We start from the raw sequence: 19,739 nt of genomic DNA, 5'->3' as shown, positions 1-19,739 counted from the left end.
GCACGTTCGGCTTGCAGCTGAGACATCAAATAACGTCAGTGGACGGCCTTGGATAAGACATTTATTTCGCCTTCAGCTCTCTACCCCATAAAATCATTGCCCAAGCTGTGATGAAATAGAAGTACCTCCTTCAGTTTTTGACAGGTAAAAAACAGTGGTACATGATAATCTTCTCAAATATATAAAAAGCTAGTTTTGCATACATCCTTTACACTCCAACCACCAGTTTAGTGTGACCATCAGAGAAGCATCTTGATTTTCATATACTAGAGTTGCCATGAATTCTTCCATGCAAGGAAGGAACTGTAACCATGCTTGTCTCAAGGTGTGGCCTGAAATATCTCGGCTTTCTTGGATTTTCGGAGAAAACAGCAACATCTCTGGCTGTGACAGGCCAGGGCTTGGGCGTTCTTGTTTTTCATTGCCTTGAAAGCCTTTGCCCCCTTCCTACCAGCCAGGTGCCATTCTCTGCCCACATCTAGGCACTGCCCCTTAGATCTGAGGATCCTCACATTCAGATTGTTCCCAACTTGGGGAAACACTGCGCAGTGCCACCGCGCAGCCTGGTGCCCAGGATCAGATTGGCGGTTGCGCTGCGCGCCTGGGCGCTCAGAGATGCGTTTTATTTTGCAAAATATCCAAGCCCTCCTCTTTCCAGATCCCCAGCAGCTAGAGGTTCTCTTTCCTGGGGATCGTCAACGTCCTCCTTTCCCCTGCTCTGCATTTTTGCTTCCTTGCCCTCCCCACTGGCAGATCGCCCCCGAGGCCGCCCTTCCCTTTCTCTGGGCGCGCTTCCTTGCGAGCTGCGTGGGAAGCGCGCATTGGCGAGGCGGGATCCTCCCTTCTCCTCTCAATAGGGGAATGCGGCGGCACAGGCGGGACTAAGGCGACGGAGGGCCGCCGAGGGAGGAGGCGTGGCCCCAGCAGCCCTTCTTTTAAAATCAGCCACGGGCATCAGCTTGCAAGCGCCCTGGGAAACGGCAGCAGCGAGCAGTGGTTGCGGAGGGGACGCCGGCGCAGAGCTCAGCGGGGAAATCTGCACTGACTTCGCCTCCAAGACCTTCAGTGACTTGCATCTGAGCCGAGAGAGAGGTGAGTTTGCTGGATCCCAACTTCTTTTGTCTGCGGGTCTTCTCTCTCTCTCTCTCTTCATTGGCATGCACTACGGGGTGGGTCTTCATTTTCTCTTGCAAACCACCCTGCAACTAAAACTAGACAGACAGAAATGCCACACGCGCGTCTTCCTTGTTGTTATGACCGCTTCCCCGCATCTTTATTTTTTATCTCTTTGTCCGCGCTTCACTGCCAAACCCACCTCTGTAAATCGGAGACATCAAAATGAGAGGGAAGGCCGTTGACACCCCCTTGTTACGAAGCTGGGCTTGCATCTGATCGGTTGGGGATCGTTTTATGTAGATCGGTTCCTTTATAGCACGCTGCAGTAACGTGCACAGTGTCTTGTCCCTGCAGATGTATGGCTAAAGGATCGGCTCCCCCACCTCTTTTGAGTTCAGTCCAGGTTTTCTGCATAGGGTGGTGCCCTGCATGGTGTTAGTATGGCAGCAGAAGAACCACTGGGTGGTTCATTATTCCAGATTAATTGACCCCAATGGCACAACTTTAGATTGCGTGCCTGTGTTCCCATCAAGTCAATGAAATTTCAATTCAAAATCCTTTATTAGGCATAGCACACCACACATTGACAAACAACATATACAAACTGTATAAAATACGGGTACAGCAAACACAATTTATCCTAGTCCTATTCTTAACTCCCAGAAATTAATCAATGTACATGAATAATATAATACAATTTAATATGAATTAAAAATACAACACAGCAACGTCACCTACCATTAGAAACCACTAAGTCTCTTTATCATGGCCCATAAGTCAATGAAATCCTGGTACAGTACTAATCTATTAGACAGCTAAATTACACAATCTGAACACGGAGGATCCTAGTTCTATGTTAGCATTTCAGCAGCCTTCTATCTGAACTGTGCCCTTGACAGAGTTGATGTTCCAAACAGTCTGCTTGACTATAATGTGTTTAAGATCTTGCCAAGGCACCCAGGCGCCTCTTCCAATTGAAAATGCTTAGCAATGCAATGTTTGTTTCTTCTTCTTTTTACATAATCGGTTATATTTATCTGCGATACCTTATCTGTATCTTAAGCCAGTTTTGCACAATCTCCACTTTCAAACTGCTCTTCCACTTAAAGGAAGTGTAGCACAGAAAGTAGGGTGCGTACCGTTTTGAAATGGGGATTAGATTTGCTTATTACTTTTTTTTATATTTGTTGGAAGCTACCCGAGGGGGTGGGCAACCCAGTCACATGGGTGGGGTACAAATAATAATAGCATTTCTGCTGTATGATTTTTGCAGTGCTGCGCAATGCACTGCAAATGCATTCTTTTACAATTTAAATGTTTCATTCCAGTTTTCATAATCGTATGTAATCTGTCTGCTATAGTGAGTAAAACAAAAACAAAAAGTAAGTAGAAATTGAAAACGCCACATGGCAAACAGTGTAAGACTGCAAGCATTATTTATATTTATATCCTGCCTTTCCTCCAGTTAACTCAGTGACAATCACTCCAGTGAGCTTCATGACAGAGCAGGGATTTGGGGTCTCAAATTTCAGTGGCTGCCTGTGCAATGCCAAAATTCAGCACCTGCCTCTCGCTTTCCAGTCTACATCATAGTTGTGGTACCCTCAAGGCTCTGTGCAGCTGAGCTGGTCATGCTCCCCTAAATCCACCTCTGATTTCCAGCTGGGCCTCCGAATATCAATCCCAAGACATAAACCTGTTTCATTCCAGATGTTGTTGGACTACAGCTCCCATCATCCCTGGCTATTGCTCTTCCTGACTGTGGCTGATGGGTGTTGAGGTTCAACAATATCTGGAGACCCCCAGGTTCCTTACCCCTAATCTTTGCACTATGCTGGATTTGTTGTTTAGTTGTGTCCGACTCTTTGTGACCCCCTGGACCAGAGCACGCCAGGCACTCCTGTCTTCCACTGCCTCCCGCAGTTTGGTCAAACTCATGTTGATAGCTTTGAGAACACTGTCCAGCCACCTCGCCCTCTGTCGTCCCCTTCTTGTGCTGGATAGGTAAAGGTAAAGGGACCCCTGACCATTAGGTCCAGTCGTGACCGACTCTGGGGTTGTGGTGCTCATCCCGCTTTATTGGCTGAGGGAGCCGGCGTACAGCTTCCGGGTCATGTGGCCAGCATGACTAAGCTGCTTCTGGTGAACCAGAGCAGCTCACGGAAACACCGTTTACCTTCCCGCCAGAGCAGTACCTGTTTATCTACTTGCACTGGAGTGCTTTCAAACTGTTAGGTTGGCAGGAGCAGGGACCGAGCAACGGGAGCTCACCCCGTCACGGGGATTCGAACCGCCGACCTTCTGTTCGGCAAGTCCTAGGCTCTGTGGTTTAACCCACAGCGCCACCCGCGTCCCTTCAGTGCTGGATAGAATATGTTTATTTCTGAACTCGAGACTTCTTTCCAAATGTGTTCCTTGCACCCAGGTATTAGTTGGGCCCAGTATTATTTTATAGTAAGACTCACCTACTGAGGTCATGTTCATACAGATGTTTAATCTGCAATCCGAAAGACCTCCCTTTAAATGATGAGTACTGGTGTCAATACTTCCCTTAAAGCCCTCCTTTTTCCATTGCTGCGCACGCACACATTCCAGGGTGTGTGAACAATCTGGGAGAAAGGTATGCTATTCCTAAACTAGCAAAATGCTTGGAATTATGGTGCCTGAGGAGGTATGTTGCTGGGATTCCTGGCTAGGCAGAATTGTAGTATTATTGGCTGTCTTGTCAGTATGTTTTTTTAATTATGTTTTTATCATTGATGTTCTGTAATGTGGGATCTTCTGAAAAAGCGCAGTAAATAAATAGATGATGATGATGATGGACAGTGTTGATGATGATGGTAGTAATAATAATAATAATAATAATAGTACACTTTTTGTGCAGAGGTCACATGCTTGCAGCAGTCTCCACCTGTATCAGCCTGCCCCACACATTAAGATCTTTTCCCAATGCCCCACACTAACTATCGCTTCTATCAGAGGTGAAGTTTGCCATAAGGGTCTGGCTCACACATAATGCTAAACCTGGGGTGGGGGAACTCTGGTCCTGGGGGGCAAAGGTGGCCCTCTAAGCCTATGTATCTGGCCCTTGGACTCTTCCCAGGCCACACCTGCTTTGCACCCACCTTGGGGGTGCTTTTGCCTGGCTAGAATATATCCTCGAATTCTGTTAATGCTTCTTGCTTACTCGCGTGGAGTGTAGAGAGGGACGTGCGATTGTGAAGGATTTAGCCTACCGTACAAAGGTAAGAGTCAAATTTGTTGCCCTCCCAGCCCCATTGGGTTTCCTACTATAATGGCAGCGGTTTACTCGGCAGTAATCAGTCACTGTGATCAGCGGTTTAGCTGTGCTGTATAATGAATTGTTGCATAACTCTGTGTGTGCACACAGCCAGTCACCTGTGATGATGAAAGTAATTCCATGAAACATTGTGAAATGTAATTGTGAATGAATAATCTTGGTCGTATAAGCAGGAAACTTCTCCAGGGAAGTTTTCCTGGCGCCTTCATTATACACCGTTAGGCACCAGAAAAAAAATGTTCCTTTTTAACCAGGCCCTTTTAAAATGTGGTTGTTGGGGGGGGGTGTTATTGGGTTGTGGTTTTTATTTTTATTTTGTAGTTTTATATTTTGATTTTATTCTGTGAACCGCCCTGAAACCTCTGGTTATAGGGTGGTATATAAATTCAATTAATAATAATAACAATAAAGAACACTTGCATGCACATTGAGTGAATGATTACTTATAAAAATGTGCAGAGTACAGCCTAAAGCTCTGTTTTTATATTATTTATATTTTATTTCATAAAATTTGTACACTGCTTGATTGTAAAACAAAATCCTCAAGGGGTTTACAAAACATAAAACAGTAAAATCACAAATTTTTTTTACAAACCTACTATAAAACATACTAAAGTTAAAATGCTAAACAGATTAAAATTACCTCAGCTTTCTAAGCATCTGGGTAAAGGTAAAGGGACCCCTGAGCATTAGGTCCAGTCGTGGCCAACTCTGGGGTTGCGGCGCTCATCTCGCTTTACTGGCCGAGGGAGCCGGCGTACAGCTTCCGGGTCATGTGGCCAGCATGACTAAGCCGCTTCTGGCGAACCAGAGCAGTGCATGGAAACGCCGTTTACCTTCCCACCAGAGCGGTACCTATTTATCTACTTGCACTTTGAGGTGCTTTCGAACTGCTAGGTTGGCAGGAGCAGGGACTGAGCAAAGGGAGCTCACCCCGTCATGGGGATTCAAACCGCCAACCTTCTGATCGGCAAGTCCTAGGCTCTGTGGTTTAACCCACAGCGCCACCCGTGTCCCAAGCATCTGGGTAAGCTTGCCTAAACAGGAATATTTTTAGCAGGCTCCAGAAAGGGTACAGTGAAGGTGCCTGCTTGATCTCAAGAGGCAGGGCGTTCCAAAGTTCAGGTGCTGCCACACTAAACAACTGAGGTCTTACAAATCCGGAATGGGTATCATGTGACACCTGTAATGGCGCCAATTCCGCCGATCAAAGCGTTTGAGTGGGCACATGTAGAGCAAGGCAGTTTTGTAGGTAAAGGTAATTTTTTGCATTAAACAAAAGCATAGGATAAATAGAAAATATTTTAAAGCAAAAATGGCTCTTTCATAACCGGCAAATACCCGTGGGGATTATAAGTAAGCCATGGATTGTTTTAGAACAGTGCTTTTGTTGACAGGGATCAAGGGTCAAGTGGGAGCTGCAATTTTTCCTCCTATTTACCGTACTTGAATGCCTGGCTCTCTCGCTTTCAGAAAAGTAACTTCCTCTTACCAATCAAAGGTGTGCAGGGGAAGAAGAAGAAAAATCTGTGCTTTGCCATTGCAGTCTCCCAAGCAACATACAATTTTGCAAAGAGATCACATTCGGCCAGTTCGTTTCAGCAGGCCTCTTAACTCGCAGGGGTCATTCGCTTGCATGAAGAGATCCTGTTTGTGCTCCCGTGTCACACATGGCAACTTCTGCGATCTAAAAGGCATATCTTGGAGCTTTAGGCTGCGTGTACAAGCATCAAAGCGGCCAAGATCTGTGAGCGCTCATATAAGGCACCTTTCAAATCCTAGGCACTATATGATTATTTAAACCGAAACGTTTCAAGCCACTGTGACTTAGATGGCATGGCTTTGAAGGAAGCTTGCCAAAACCTGCCGTGGCCCGTCCTCAATTCCAGGAGACACGGAACTGGAAACCCCATAGAATATGCAGACTTTGTGCTCTAGTCTAGTGTGTACCTTTACCAGAGAGGACATTTCCTGTGCCTTCATCCCATGCAATTCTAGGAATGTCTGAAGGACAGGAGCCATGTAACCTTGGCATTCCAAAGCAACGCAGCCAATGTGAAACAACTATACTGGTCTAGAAACATCTAGATTTCCCTCCGCCTGTTGTGGCTGAACTGGTCTGGCCTTGAATACTCCTCTCTGCTTTCTCCTGGCTTGCTACTGTCCATTCCCCCTTGGTGCAAGAGGGGGGGAAAGATGGGTGCTATTTTGGTTGCAGACAGCGGAAATGTCCAATTTGATATTCTCCGGAGTGGTTTATGCACACAGGAGAATCTGGGCTTGTGGCAGATACGTGGTCCTTCTGCTTAGCCATGCTCAGAGATAGTCCAGCTATTGCAGCTTATGTAGAGCCAATGGAAAAATAAACTCCATTCTATGCTCCAAGAAACTACAATTTTATTTTTTAAAAAATCAGAATGGAGCATGAATGTCGTGGGTGTGCATAACTTACCTTTCTTGCCCCCAAAATCTGAATTGCACTGGGATCATTCCAGACGTGAACATCCCCTTCGTAATGTCTCTGTTGCCAACTAGCAGCCCAATTTGATCAACGGATGTCACCATAATCTGTATTTAGTGTTTTTGTTTTTCCCCTCCCCATTAGCTCACAATGTCTAAAAAAATCCATGGCGGATCTGTTGTGGAGATGCAAGGAGACGAAATGACCCGTGTGATCTGGGATCTGATTAAGGAAAAGCTGATCTTTCCCTACGTGGATCTAGATCTCCACAGGTAACTGGATTTCCACAGGTTCTCTGTATTGTGGGGAAATTTCCAGTTTATACGTGTGTGTTTGTCGACTGTTTATCTCTTGTATTTGGGAGAGTCTTGCTTGATATTTTCTTTCTCTCTTGGGGACTATGTTACTTTTGCTGACCCCAAGATTAATATCCACTTTGAAATGGTGTGCCTTGATTCTAAATAATTGTCTAATAGAGGCAAATTCTGTTAAGTACTTCGTGACTGTGTGTTCACACTTAATGCTGGTTCTCAAATGGGTACCCTTTGCCAGATAGGCGGGATATAAATAATAAAATTATTATTACAGTGGTACCTCGGTTTACGAACTTAATCCGTTCCAGAAGTCCATTCCTAAACTGAAACCGTTCTTAAACTGAGGTGCGCTTTCCCTAATGAGGCCTCCCGCCGCCGGTGCCCTTCCACCGTTCAGATTCCGTTCTTAGACCGAGGTAAAGTTTGCAAACCAGGACACTACTTCCAGTTTTGTGGAGTTTGTAAACCGAATAGTTCGTAAACAGGGCTGTTCTTAAACCGAGGTGCCACTGTATTAAAAGAGTGGGGGATTTTGGCTTGTAAGTTCTTGTAAGTGCAAACTCGCTTAGAACTAGAGGTTACATGCTTCTGTTGGCCAAACTTCTCTTTAAAACAAAAACCTCGGGGTCCAGGGAAGCTTGAACTGCTCAGAAAATAGGAACCTGACAAGTGTTCCTTGCTCTGTCCTCTGGTCACACAGCCCAGGATTTTTTCATGCACCTACCAGTTTAATAGTTTTCATGCTGGGCCCATGTCTCTGTGAATTAACTAGGCAAACTGAGTTGCCACTTATTGAATTTCCCCCTCTATAAGATGCACTTTTCCCCTCCTAAAAAGTAAGGGGAAATGTGTATGCATCTTATGGAGCGAATGCAGGCTGCGCAGCTATCGCTGAAGCCAGAACAGCAAGAGGGATTGCTGTGCAGTGATCCTTCTTGCTGTTCTGGCTTCTGGGATAGCCGCGTGAAGCCTCTTCAGGGCAGCGGGGGCGTTCCTCCCACTGTGCTGAAGAGGCTTTGCATTGCTTTCTTCAACAACATTTGATTCAGAATATTGTTTTTCTTGTTTTCCTCCTCTAAAAACTAGGTGCGTCTTATGGTCGGGTGTGCCTTATAGAGCAAACAATACGGTACTTTTCTTTTCTTGCATTGCTCCTGTGCCAGTTGGCACAAAAGCCTGCCACAAGTGGCAGCAGTGTGAGAGGTTTGCAGTTCTTTTCCACGAACGTCTCTGTGCTAAGGAAAGACCCATGTTTTGGTGTTCTGTCTCTCTCCTGGAGCTTATTAAGGGCATAGGGATTCTGCAGTGGAGTCTGGGGAGAGTAGCATCACAATAGGCAGCTTCAGGTTTCTGTTTGGTCTGCTCAGTGAACTAATCCATCCCAACCCCACAGCAGCACTTTCACCCATTTTCCTGCTTCTGAAGAGCTCTGCTGGCTACCAATGTTATGGCTCTTCAGAAGAACCCCACCCCCGCTGTCACCACCTGGGCATCACCTGCTAGCGACAAAACTGTAGCCACAATGACTTATCCCCACTTTCTTCAGCCTTCAAACCACGTGAGCCTGCGGTGGGCATTTACAGTGTTGAGAAAATAAGTCAACCTGCTATTGCACACATTGTTGTTGGAATCAAACCGCTGCCTTACCAGCACCAAGTGACATCCCTTTGGCACAGTCTTGGGCAGTGTGCGTGGAGGTCCTGGGCTTCCCAGATGACAAGACCCCCCCTCAGCCTCTCCGATGTGGTCCAAGGAAAGCAGAGCAATACGTTTAGCACCAGCTTGGCTGCAGGAGTTGCCGGAAGGAGGCACACAAAGTGCCCTCCAATCATCTTAGGGACTCCGTTCCTGTTTTGTGTAGGGTTTACCTTTTCTTCTCCCAAAGATCTCCTAAGGCAGCAGAGGTTTAGGATCAAGAGTTTTCCTTCTCCTCGATGGGCTACATTCCCAGGCTGATGAGCCCCATCTGCTCCTCACTTCCCTCTGCAGCAGGCATACCCAGCCTTCGGCCCTCCAGATGTTTTGTACTACAATTCCCATCATCCCTGACCACTGGTCCTGTTAGCTAGGGATCATGGGAGTTGTAGGCCAAAACATCTGGAGGTCTGTAGGTTGGGGGTGCCTGCTCTACAGCATGTGCGGAAACTGCCTTCCTGACCATTGGACCCACTCTTGCTCTCGTCTGCGCAATCCTCTGGAGCCAGTCTTTGCATGCAGGACAAGTCCCTAACTCACTAAAGGCTTGAGACCCATCAGCTCCCCTAAGTCAAAGCCGTTCCCGGGGTGTGGCTGCTGTCACATGGTGACAGCTTCTAGGAGCCACAGTGCAGAACTGAGTGCAGGTTGGGGGCCAAAGGTGGACAAACTACCCCAGAAGGAGCACCATGTGTCCCCCACCAGAGGTACTACCCCTCCCCTAACACCACACACTGTCAGAGTACCATTAGCAAGAGTACCGTGGAGAAAAGTACAGCAAAATCTTTTCAGTGCATCCACCGGTTGTAGATTAAACCGTTGAGTCGTTAACCTTTCCCCTACTTCTCTTGCACTTTGCTTTTTGTTCCGGATACCTGCCTAACCAGATGTACTGCTTTGCTCGTGCTGACAATGCCAAAGCAGAATGGGTATCTGATAGCATGGCTGTACAATCCCACACATCTGAGTCCAGACACATTTTCATTCATTTGTTTTTATTGGAAGGAGAGCATCAACATTGCTGTCCAAGCGGCTTTTGCTCATTCCTCCAAGTGTTAACTTCATGAAATTATCCACTTGTATATGAAGTAGCTCCTTCTTTCATGGGGACTCCAGCTCCCATCAGCCTCAGCAAGCAATTGCAGGGACGATGGGAGTTGTGGCTCAGCAACATCTGGAGGGCCAACGGTTCCTCACACCTGCAGAAGATGGTCATTTTACTCTGTTTGTGCCATTTCCTATCTCTTCTCTTCTTTTTGAGCATGTTTTCCACCCTGAACTATGATGCACATGTTTAGTAAGGCCTTGGGTGGGTCTGTAAGGCACTTAACAAATGACTGTGTTTTGGGGACTTGCTTGCAGCTATGATCTGGGCATAGAGAACCGCGATGCAACCGATGACAAGGTCACCGTGGAAGCTGCAGAAGCTATCAAGAAATACAATGTCGGAATCAAGTGCGCTACTATCACTCCGGATGAGAACAGGGTAGAGGAATTCAAGCTGAAGCAGATGTGGAAATCTCCAAATGGAACGATCCGAAACATTCTTGGGGGCACAGTCTTCAGGGAAGCCATTATCTGTAAAAACATCCCCCGACTAGTATCTGGCTGGATAAAGCCCATCATCATTGGCCGTCACGCTTTTGGAGACCAAGTGAGTCCTTCACGCAGCATTTGGCATTTATGGCTTTATGTTGAGCGCACCCTCTCAAACATCAGAGATTTTGTATGGTTAGGGAATGCATGCAGAAGAGAGCAAAATGCAGCTGCAGGGCCATCGATGAATCGTCACAAAGCTTGTCTCTTACAGATTTTTTAACTGAACTGCAATTCTTGTTAATGATTAAAATAGATTGAGCTGTGTTGAAATCTCTGCAAGCTACAGCTGTGGCTGTTTGCCTTGGTCTGGAAATCATTTAAAGGAAGTACTATTTCCCCCTTCTTTCTTCCCTGCAAAGGGAGAATAATAGAAATCAGACATGACACTTACATGGTATATAATTCTGGTAGGGAGGGGGTACTGGCCAGTTGCATGTTGCTCATCCCTTACCTAAGCGGCCATTTTGTTTGTTCTTCTGCAGTACAGAGCCACAGACTTTGTCGTTCCTGGCCCTGGAAAGGTAGAGATGACCTACACACCGAAGAATGGAGGCAAACCCATAACTTATTTGGTCCATAACTTTGAAAGTAAGTGTTGGAGTATATAAAGGATATTTGAATGTGGAGAATTGGGGAGGCATGTTAAGTAGAGTTAGGCTTGTAGGCTGAATAATGGATTGAGCCAGACCTTCAACCAGGGATCCACAACTGGGGAACCATGGACCAAAACTAGCCCCAGTTGCCCTCCATCCCAAGTTGCCAATGTGGGAACAGAACGCAGAGGAACTAGTAACTATGGTGATATTCAACTAAGTCCTCCTTGCTAGACCCACATAACTTAGTCATGTTCATTAACTACAGTGGGTCCACTCTGAGTAACATTTAGTTGAATCACACCCTATATAACTATAGGCTGGCGATCTTAGTAGTGAGCCAGGGTCTCCCAACAATTCCCCTACTCATTGTGGTCTTTCCATAATATTAGATCATGGAGCACATGAAGTATGAAAAACAACAACAGCATTTCTGTTCTGTACATGCTGTTCTGTCACCTGTCACCATTGTTCCTGTTACATACAGGCCTGTTCTTTTCTGCCAGAGGCAAGGGCACAGCCCAGGAACCCAAAGTTGCTTTGGTGTTGCTCAAACAGTTGTGAAACTGGCGTCGGTGGTTGCAAAACCAACTTGTGATTTACGTGTGTTTCAATGTCTTGCTTCATTCTGCGCAAGGCAGTAATGTAATTTGGGGTAATTCCAGCTTTGATGTGTATAGATAGGATGAAAGGACTACAAGGGGAAGCAGTGACGTAGCGTGGGGGGTGCAGGGGGGGCCGGGCGCAACATCTGGGGGTTAGGGTTAGGGGTAGGGTTAGGGGGCGCAAATTACTTGCCTTGCCCCGGGTGCTGACAACCCACGCTACGCCACTGAGGGGAAGGATTGATTCTAGCAATTGCAGGCGCAGAGTTCTTGAAATGTATGTTTGCTGAAGGATGGGAACTGCTGCACCTGGATTCCCCAGGAGTCTTGAGAGATTGAATTGGAATAATGTTGCAGAAGGGATGCAACACACCCATTTCCATCTTGGTTCCATGCACATGTTGGAACCAAGAAACTCCTAAGAGTCTAAGAAGGAAGAGGCCGAAAGGAAGGGAATCTGCACAGGAAAGGAGAGAGCCTGCAGAATGTAGACTTGGCCCAAGTCACTTACCGCCCTCTCATGATGGTTCCATAAATCACTTGGACAATATCTGCAGAGCACTCTGAATACTCAAAGTGCTTTGCAAATACATACTATCCATAAGCATTAAATGGGCGTTTTGGTGATTCCTGTCTGAAGGCACTGGAGAGGTTTGTGCTCGCGTGTCCCACAAAGTTACGATCAGGTTCTTTACTACTCTTAAAGGGGGAAAGGAATGCTGCTTCTGCCTTCTTAACCCCTTTAGTGGAACTTGGGAAAGTTGCTAGGAGGCTGTGTTTGCATGGAGAAGCAGTTGATTCCCCAGCCTTCTGTATAAATGAGAGGCTCCATTGCTTTAAGCTGTGTACTAGACCTGTATGTTTAGTATATGGTTGTGTTCATTGATGTAGAGGTGTAATGATGTAATGAATGCTGCATTGAACTGCACATATATGCCACGCATCAGGCCGTACAAAAATAATTGGTGGCTGCAGTACAGTCCTTAAACATTCTGAGAATGTTCCCTGTACGCTTTCTCTCCATTGAGCCATGGCCATGAATGAACAGTTGTAGGCCGTGTGCCAGCTCGCAGACTGTGACAAGCGGAGACTGGGTGGAATCCGTTCAGACACACTGAGGTTTTTGTCCTTCATCCCCGCCCAGCGTAACTTCATACTTTGCAGCTCCTCAGTGGTACTCCAGGCATTAAAAAAAAAGAGAGAGAGAGAGCCTGGGAAATTGCAAAACAATCCTTACAATAACCCTGTAAGGTATGTCAGTATTATTTCGGTATGTCAGATTGGGGTGTAATAGAATAGCGACTTGTCTAAGACCATCCAGAGCTGAGATTTGAACGAAGGCAGCCTTGCTCAAAACCCTCCTTAACCATTAATTACTGTTGCATCAACGCGTGTTCTAAGCCCCACAGAATCATTCCAAGGAGGTCAATTGTCGTGTCACAGAGTAATGTTCAATTATCAGTCATTACTTTAGTCGTCTTGCGTTAAAATGTTCAGGTACGGAATTATCACCAGAAGGCATCCCAGTTTCTGAAAAGACTGATTTAGAGTCCTGTTTTAATTTTTGTAATTTTAATGAGAAAAAGGAGTAAAGATAAAAAACACACTTAAGCAAGTTGAAAATTCATAATATTTATAAAAAATATTTTTATACTCTCCATTTTAAAAGATGTCAGAGTGATTTGCTGTTTTCTTAAAATGAAAGTATATAAAAATATTGAGGGGGCTGCTGTCAGAGAGAGGAGTGGTACACACTATAAAAATACCGTGCTGCTCAAAAGCAGATGTTTTTGTTTTACCTGACTCCTTTTTTTTACTTTCCTCTTTCTCTCTTCTGTGGTATAGACTGTGGAGGTGTGGCTCTGGGAATGTTCAACCTTGACCAGTCCATTGCGGACTTTGCCCACAGTTCTTTCCAGATGGCGCTGTCTAAAGCTTGGCCTCTGTACCTGAGCACCAAAAACACCATTTTGAAGCGATATGATGGGCGTTTTAAGGACATCTTTCAGGAGATCTATGAGAAGTAATCAATATTTTTTTATATATTTATCTTGCAGGTGTATCTTTGTTTAAAGAACTGTCTTATTAGTCACGGTAGCTGATCTCTGAGTCTTTGGTCAAAAAGGTCTACCTCAAAATTTCACATTTTTTATCTTATTTCTTAATGCCACTGGAAGCTGAACCAGTTAGTCATTCATTTTGCAAAACCTCTTTCTGTTAACTCCTACAGAAACATGAGGTGGAGGAAAGCTATGAACCTGAGTGAATGAAGAACTGATTTTCATATTTCATATGAAAATAAAAATCCGACAAGAGAGACGCTGGAGGCCCAGACATAAAATTCAGTCCCCTAAGGTTCATTGGCTGCCTTCCATCCTAGCCCAGGATCCCAAGGACAACCTCATTTTTCCAGGCTGAAACACAGGCAGAGGACTCTAGATCTGCCACTTCTGGACAGGATCTGCCTGGGCAGAGCTCTCTCTCTCTCTGTACTGTGGTCCTTGGCTCTTTGCCACTGCACTGACCACACTGGAAGGAAATGGTAGTCCACAACTTTGCTGCTGATTACTCTGTAGAAGAGGATGAGGGGTTGAGGAGCTACAGAATCCTAGTTGCAGGGGTCCTTGCTGACCATTTAGTTCAGTCCCCTGCAGGAAGTTCAGGTAGCATCCCCAGCTTTAAGCAAAGACCACCAGCAAAGGTCAGCCCACCAACTCCCACCAGCCCCAGAAAGCACGGCCAGTGGCCAAGGATCATGGAAGCTTGTAGTTCATCTGGAGGAGCAAAGGTTCCCCACACCATCTTTTAAGTACTTGGATCCATTATTGGACTGCCCTTACCTTCATGCAGCTTCTCATATTCTCATATTCTGACTAAAATCTGCCCTCATGTAACGCAAGCCAGAAATATCGTAAGGTACATTAGCATGGAAACTCAGGCAGGTTTCCTCCCCTTCTCCACCACATTCCCACATCCTTTATGCAAGGTGTAAGCTGCTTTCCCTTCTTCTCATGGGTTGTATATACCGGACCTGCAATTTTCACCTGTGATTCTACTTTCCTTTTCCTTCCAGGGAGTACAAGTCACAGTTTGAGGCCAAAAAGATATGGTATGAGCATCGGCTGATTGATGACATGGTGGCCCAAGCGCTAAAATCTGAGGGAGGATTTATCTGGGCCTGCAAGAACTATGATGGGGATGTGCAGTCTGACTCGATTGCCCAAGGTATGATCCACCCCTCTCTTGTAGCACTTCTACAGGACGCCATTTTGATAGCTTGAGATTACGGTAAATTCTTTATCTTTGGCAAAACGTGGGTTGGCTGTGTGAGGAGTGACTTAATGATTTTTGGAACATAAGAATAGCCCTGTTACAGCAGGCCAAGGGGCGTCCTGGCTCAGCATTTTGTCTCCAACAGTGGACAGTTAGATGCTTCTGAAAAACCTACAAAGACTGCAGGCAGTGTGGTGTAGTGGTTAAGAGTGGTAGTCTCGTAATCTGGGGAACTGGGTTCGAGTCTCCACTGCTCCACATGCAGCTGCTGGGTGACCTTGGGCCAGTCACACTTCTGTGAAGTCTCTCAGCTCTACTCACCTCACAGAGTGTTTGTTGTGGGGGAGGAAGAGAAAGGAGAATGTTAGCCGCTTTGAGACTCCTGAAGGGGAGTGAAAGGCGGGCTATCAAATCCAAACTACTCCTCCTCTTCTTCTTCCTGGTGGCAAAATGTGCAAGCTTTCCCATGGTGCAGGATTTGTCACAGAAGGGGAAAGCAACTAAATTCCCTGCGGTATACAAAACAAGGTTGTTCCCTTGTACAGATGATGGTACCCACTCAGCTATGTAACAATTCCAACAAATCTTTCTACATCAAACATGAATGTGTACAATGGATCGGCCAGCAGGGAGTTACAAATAATTGTACATCATGTTGATATAAGGAACACCTATTTCCGGTAAAAATTCCTGTATCAGCAATACATGGCTTCCAAGAATGGCAAGGGGCCACCAGAAAGGAGACATGTTCTCTGCCTTTCATCAGTGGCTCAAAGGAAGTTTTGTGGTTTCTTTGCACTGGTAGCAGCCATAACGTTTTATGGCTATGTTGCTCTTACCCAGATATTGTATGTGGGCTGTAACAGCAAGGAAAACTTATGCTGCTTTCTTGAGTACTGGGAAGCAAAACTGGTCTTGCCACACTTACGTGCTTGGGAGGCAGGAAACTTTCTGAAGGAATGGAGATGATAGGGCTGAGAGGAAGAGTTAGCAGCAAATTCTAATTGTCAAGGAGCTAGCCGTGCTTGAAAGACAAGTGGTGGGTGTTTGCAATTAGCCTTAAGGTGAATTGTCATAAAATTACTATGTAGCCTAATGGCAGACGCGATGCTGTTGGCCCTGACAATTGTCCCACATGGCTCAGCAATTTACAGAACTCCTAAGGGCAGTGGCTTCTGCATAGCATTTGATCACATGCCTTTAGGCCACCACGATCCTGTAATCAGAATTTTATTGCCTTCTTCAATTTCACCAGTGGAAAACACTTTGTGAATTCCAGGCAAATTCAAGTCAAGTCCAGCTAAGCATATACTTAACTCCCTTTCCTTAATTGTTGTCTTGTTATTTCCTCACATTTCTCCTTCATTTCTGACAGAATTGGAAACCTCTTGCATATTTTGTTCCAAATTACCAGATTGAAAATTATCTTCTGTATGTATGAAGGCTGTTGAGACATACCAGGTTGATTTATATGCCCCGCCTGGTATGCCATGGAGGAATATGCAAAAAATTGAAGTTCTCAGTTTATTCTCGTGCCCAGGTTATGGCTCCTTAGGGTTGATGACTAGTGTCCTGATATGCCCAGATGGCAAAACGGTTGAAGCTGAAGCTGCTCACGGCACAGTCACCCGTCATTATCGCTTGTACCAGAAAGGTCAAGAAACCTCTACTAACCCGATCGGTAAGTTTGCTACCAGCTGTCTCGGCCATACCTAGAAAATGTGCGTGAAGCGTGTTTTGCCACGGCTTATTCCCAAGAATAAAAGTCTCGTTTAGTTCTTGCGCTTATTCTGTTAAGCTGTATCTATTGGCATGGAATATTATGCCTGTAGGAACAGCAGGTTCTGTCTCCTGCAGCACCATTTCAGGGTCCCTTCACTGCAAGGATTACTGCTAGTGCAAACGAAGTCCCCCCCCCCTCTCCTCCCACCTGTGCCCCCCCAATCTGTTTTGAATCAATTTCTCCAAGCCTCCAGAGCAGATTTCAGAGAGGGCGTGGAGGCAGGGCGTGCAGTTATCCTTGCACGGGTAGGACAAGTTAGTAAAATGCTACCCTGTCTACAATATGAAATCTAGTGCTGCTGTTTCACTTGCAGAATGGCTTTTGATCCAGTGGAGGTATCTTCTTGTGCTGACGTAGAGAACCCCCAACAGCCTGGGACAAATTTGGGGGGTGAGGTTCAAAAAAGGGACGGGCAAGAATCACCTCCCCTTGTTTCACCCTAGCAGACACCTCTATTGAGAGTCATTCTGCAGGTGGAACAGCAGATGATAGGAGGGAATGGATTCTGCAGACATGTCAGATAGCAAAATAATCGTGTGGGGTGCGTGCTGTGTAGCTTGCACAGCGCAGATGAAAATATTGCTGTGTAGTGTGTGGAATTCAACATGAATAAAGGCGGAAACCCAAACCGTTTCCAGGATTCACGTAGTCTGTCATTCCGCATTTATAATACAGTAATGGTTCCATAGTGTCTCAGGAAACGCGTGTGCCAGGTGAGAGGTGCAAGAAGAAATGTGTAGCAGGAAAGCATTTAACCTCTACTTGGATGTCTTTGTCGTCATTCTCTTAATGGGAAAACACTGCGAAGCAGAAATTGGAAATCTTGACACCATTTGAGGAACGAGATTCCCATATGGGGAGATGCAGATGGGTCGCGGGGCCATTATAGCTGTGTCAGGAGGCTACTTGCTAAGAGACTCCAGAGGAAAACACTTCACAGGGGAAGTTTTGATAATTCAGTTCAAGGAGTGCAATCGCCAGTTGAAAACAAAATTAGATTGTTAGGTGCTCAAGGTGCAGGAGGGAGTAATGTGGTAATAGAGATGGTCATAATTTCAGAAGTGGAACCGTTGGCTCAATTCATATTTCTCTCCCCCCCCCCCCTCTCTCCTTTTGACCTTTCTCAGCATCCATCTTTGCCTGGACTAGAGGTCTTGCTCACAGAGCAAAGTTGGATAACAACACAGACCTTAAGAACTTTTCTTCTGCCTTGGAGGATGTTTGCATAGAGACCATTGAAGCTGGCTTTATGACAAAAGATCTGGCTGCTTGTATCAAAGGGTTACCCAAGTGAGTAAACTCAGCCCATTAGGAAAAGGAATTTTGTTACTACATAATGGTAGAATTTGTACAGTTAAAAAACACTAAACTGCTTGTTTGGTGTTCATTGCAGCATAGACCTGAATTCCATCCCAAAGACAGGCAATTACAAGAACTGAAAGCAGAACTACTTAGGTCTCCAGTAAAATATGACTGCAGTGTTTTAAGCCATTCTTTGCCAGGGTCGTAGCAGCTAATCCTTCTTCTGCCAAATTGTGAAAGCTCTTATTCTGTATTTCATGCTAAAGTCGCCACACAGGCCCAAGGTTAGGGAACATGCATCCAAAATACGTTCTCATGTCTATAAATGTAGGTTTTTGAGAAAGGAATGACCCCCCCCCCCACACACACATTTTTTCTTCTTAACCAAAGGAAAGGAAGCCTTGAGATACTAGATTGATGGGTGGAAAGGAGTGGATCAAGATTCACCCCACCCAAGAATGAGAAAAAATCAGATGGCATAAAACAGTCAGAACATTTCTTGCGTGTGTATAGAACAGCCAAAGTTTGTGCCATGCTGCTCCTGACTGACACAAACCCGCAAAACTAGATAATGTTTAAGATGAATTTTAAATCTCATACTACCATAACACTTACGGTTTTCTTTCTTCATCTCAGTGTGACGCGCTCTGACTACTTGAACACATTTGACTTCATGGATAAACTTGCTGAAAACCTAAAGGCAAAGCTCTCTTCCCAGCCAAGACTTTAAGGAGCAGGCCTCAAGAATCGCTCCGGAAAGGTCGCCTGCCACATGAATGAATCGCACTGTTGTGTAGTATAGCACTTGGGGGGGGGGGAATATGTCTACATTGTCAGATTTTGTTTTTTGTAAAAAGGCACACAGGGCAGGCTAGATAACTGCCTCTGTGAATTAAGCTGTTAGCCTTCTTGCCAACCAAAACCCACAGTGACAGACCTTACTGGGGGTGGAGATGAGCTCTACAGTGAATGGTTTAAATAATGAAATAGGTTTTGTTTTCTAGCTAGCTGTTGGGCCCTTACTGGAGTACGTAAAGCACTGCAAGATTTAAAAACCTAGTGAAACTGGACAAAGGCTGCAATCCTAACCTCAGTTGCCTGAGAGTAAGCCCCAATGAGTGCAGTAGGCTTTGCTTCTGAACAGACATGGTTAGAAGTGTACTGTAAAGCCTCACATTGGCAGGATTGTAAGAGGATTCTACTAATGTTAGAGTTGTAAGTATTTGCCACAGTTCAATAGGGCAAAGACTTAGACAAATGCAGTCCTTTTCTTACGTATCGTACCCAAGTTGAAGTGCAGGAATGATTTACTCCTGTGTTTAGGCCAGGTGTATTTTATTTCCTTTCAGATAGGTTAATGGTGCAGTTTCTCAGACTATTTTCAACCATTTGAACATTCTCTTTTATTCTCATTAAACATTGTCCCATCCATGGCTCCTATTCTTTTTATGGGGGATATTTGGCATAAATAAACTACTAATATCCATCCCTATGTGTCATCTTGTTTATGAATTGTAAGGAGACAACTGGTAAACTGTAGTTCAATTTACAAAATAATCTTTGCACTTGGAACAGGTGTAGGATAGCTGGGTAACTTGCAGATCTAGTGCACGGCCCAAGCAGCATTTAAATGGGGTCATGTCTTCCCTGGAACTCAGCTTTCGACACTTCCATGCAAGCTAATAGTCATATACTGT

General features: G+C 45.3%; 1 protein-coding gene across 1 annotated transcript; it reads left to right on the top strand.

Annotated features, from left to right (window-relative positions):
• The first annotated feature begins 923 nt into the window (after positions 1-923).
• On the top strand, positions 924-19,528 carry IDH1 (isocitrate dehydrogenase (NADP(+)) 1). The gene is made up of 9 exons (XM_081844327.1): positions 924-1,092; positions 7,023-7,150; positions 10,250-10,541; positions 10,969-11,074; positions 13,530-13,707; positions 14,758-14,909; positions 16,498-16,638; positions 17,868-18,030; positions 18,679-19,528. Exons 2-9 carry the CDS (start codon positions 7,029-7,031, stop codon positions 18,770-18,772), a joined length of 1,248 nt encoding a protein of 415 aa, XP_081700453.1. The 5' UTR covers positions 924-1,092; positions 7,023-7,028; the 3' UTR covers positions 18,773-19,528.
• Positions 19,529-19,739: the final 211 nt, after the last annotated feature.

This window comes from Podarcis erhardii (genome assembly GCF_964252035.2).
Source record: "Podarcis erhardii genome assembly, chromosome: 1".
Classification (NCBI taxonomy): domain Eukaryota; kingdom Metazoa; phylum Chordata; class Lepidosauria; order Squamata; family Lacertidae; genus Podarcis; species Podarcis erhardii.
Note: the sequence above shows the minus strand (reverse complement) of the source record. Positions and strands in the feature narration are given on the sequence as shown.

Excerpts from the sequence above, each read along its gene's own strand:
- IDH1 (XM_081844327.1), top strand. The coding sequence starts at position 7,029 with ATGTCTAAAAAAATCCATGGCGGATCTGTTGTGGAGATGCAAGGAGAC. Across the intron at positions 16,639-17,867 it reads AACCTCTACTAACCCGATCG|CATCCATCTTTGCCTGGACT; the intron begins GTAAGTTTGCTA and ends GACCTTTCTCAG. Across the intron at positions 18,031-18,678 it reads TGTATCAAAGGGTTACCCAA|TGTGACGCGCTCTGACTACT; the intron begins GTGAGTAAACTC and ends TCTTCATCTCAG.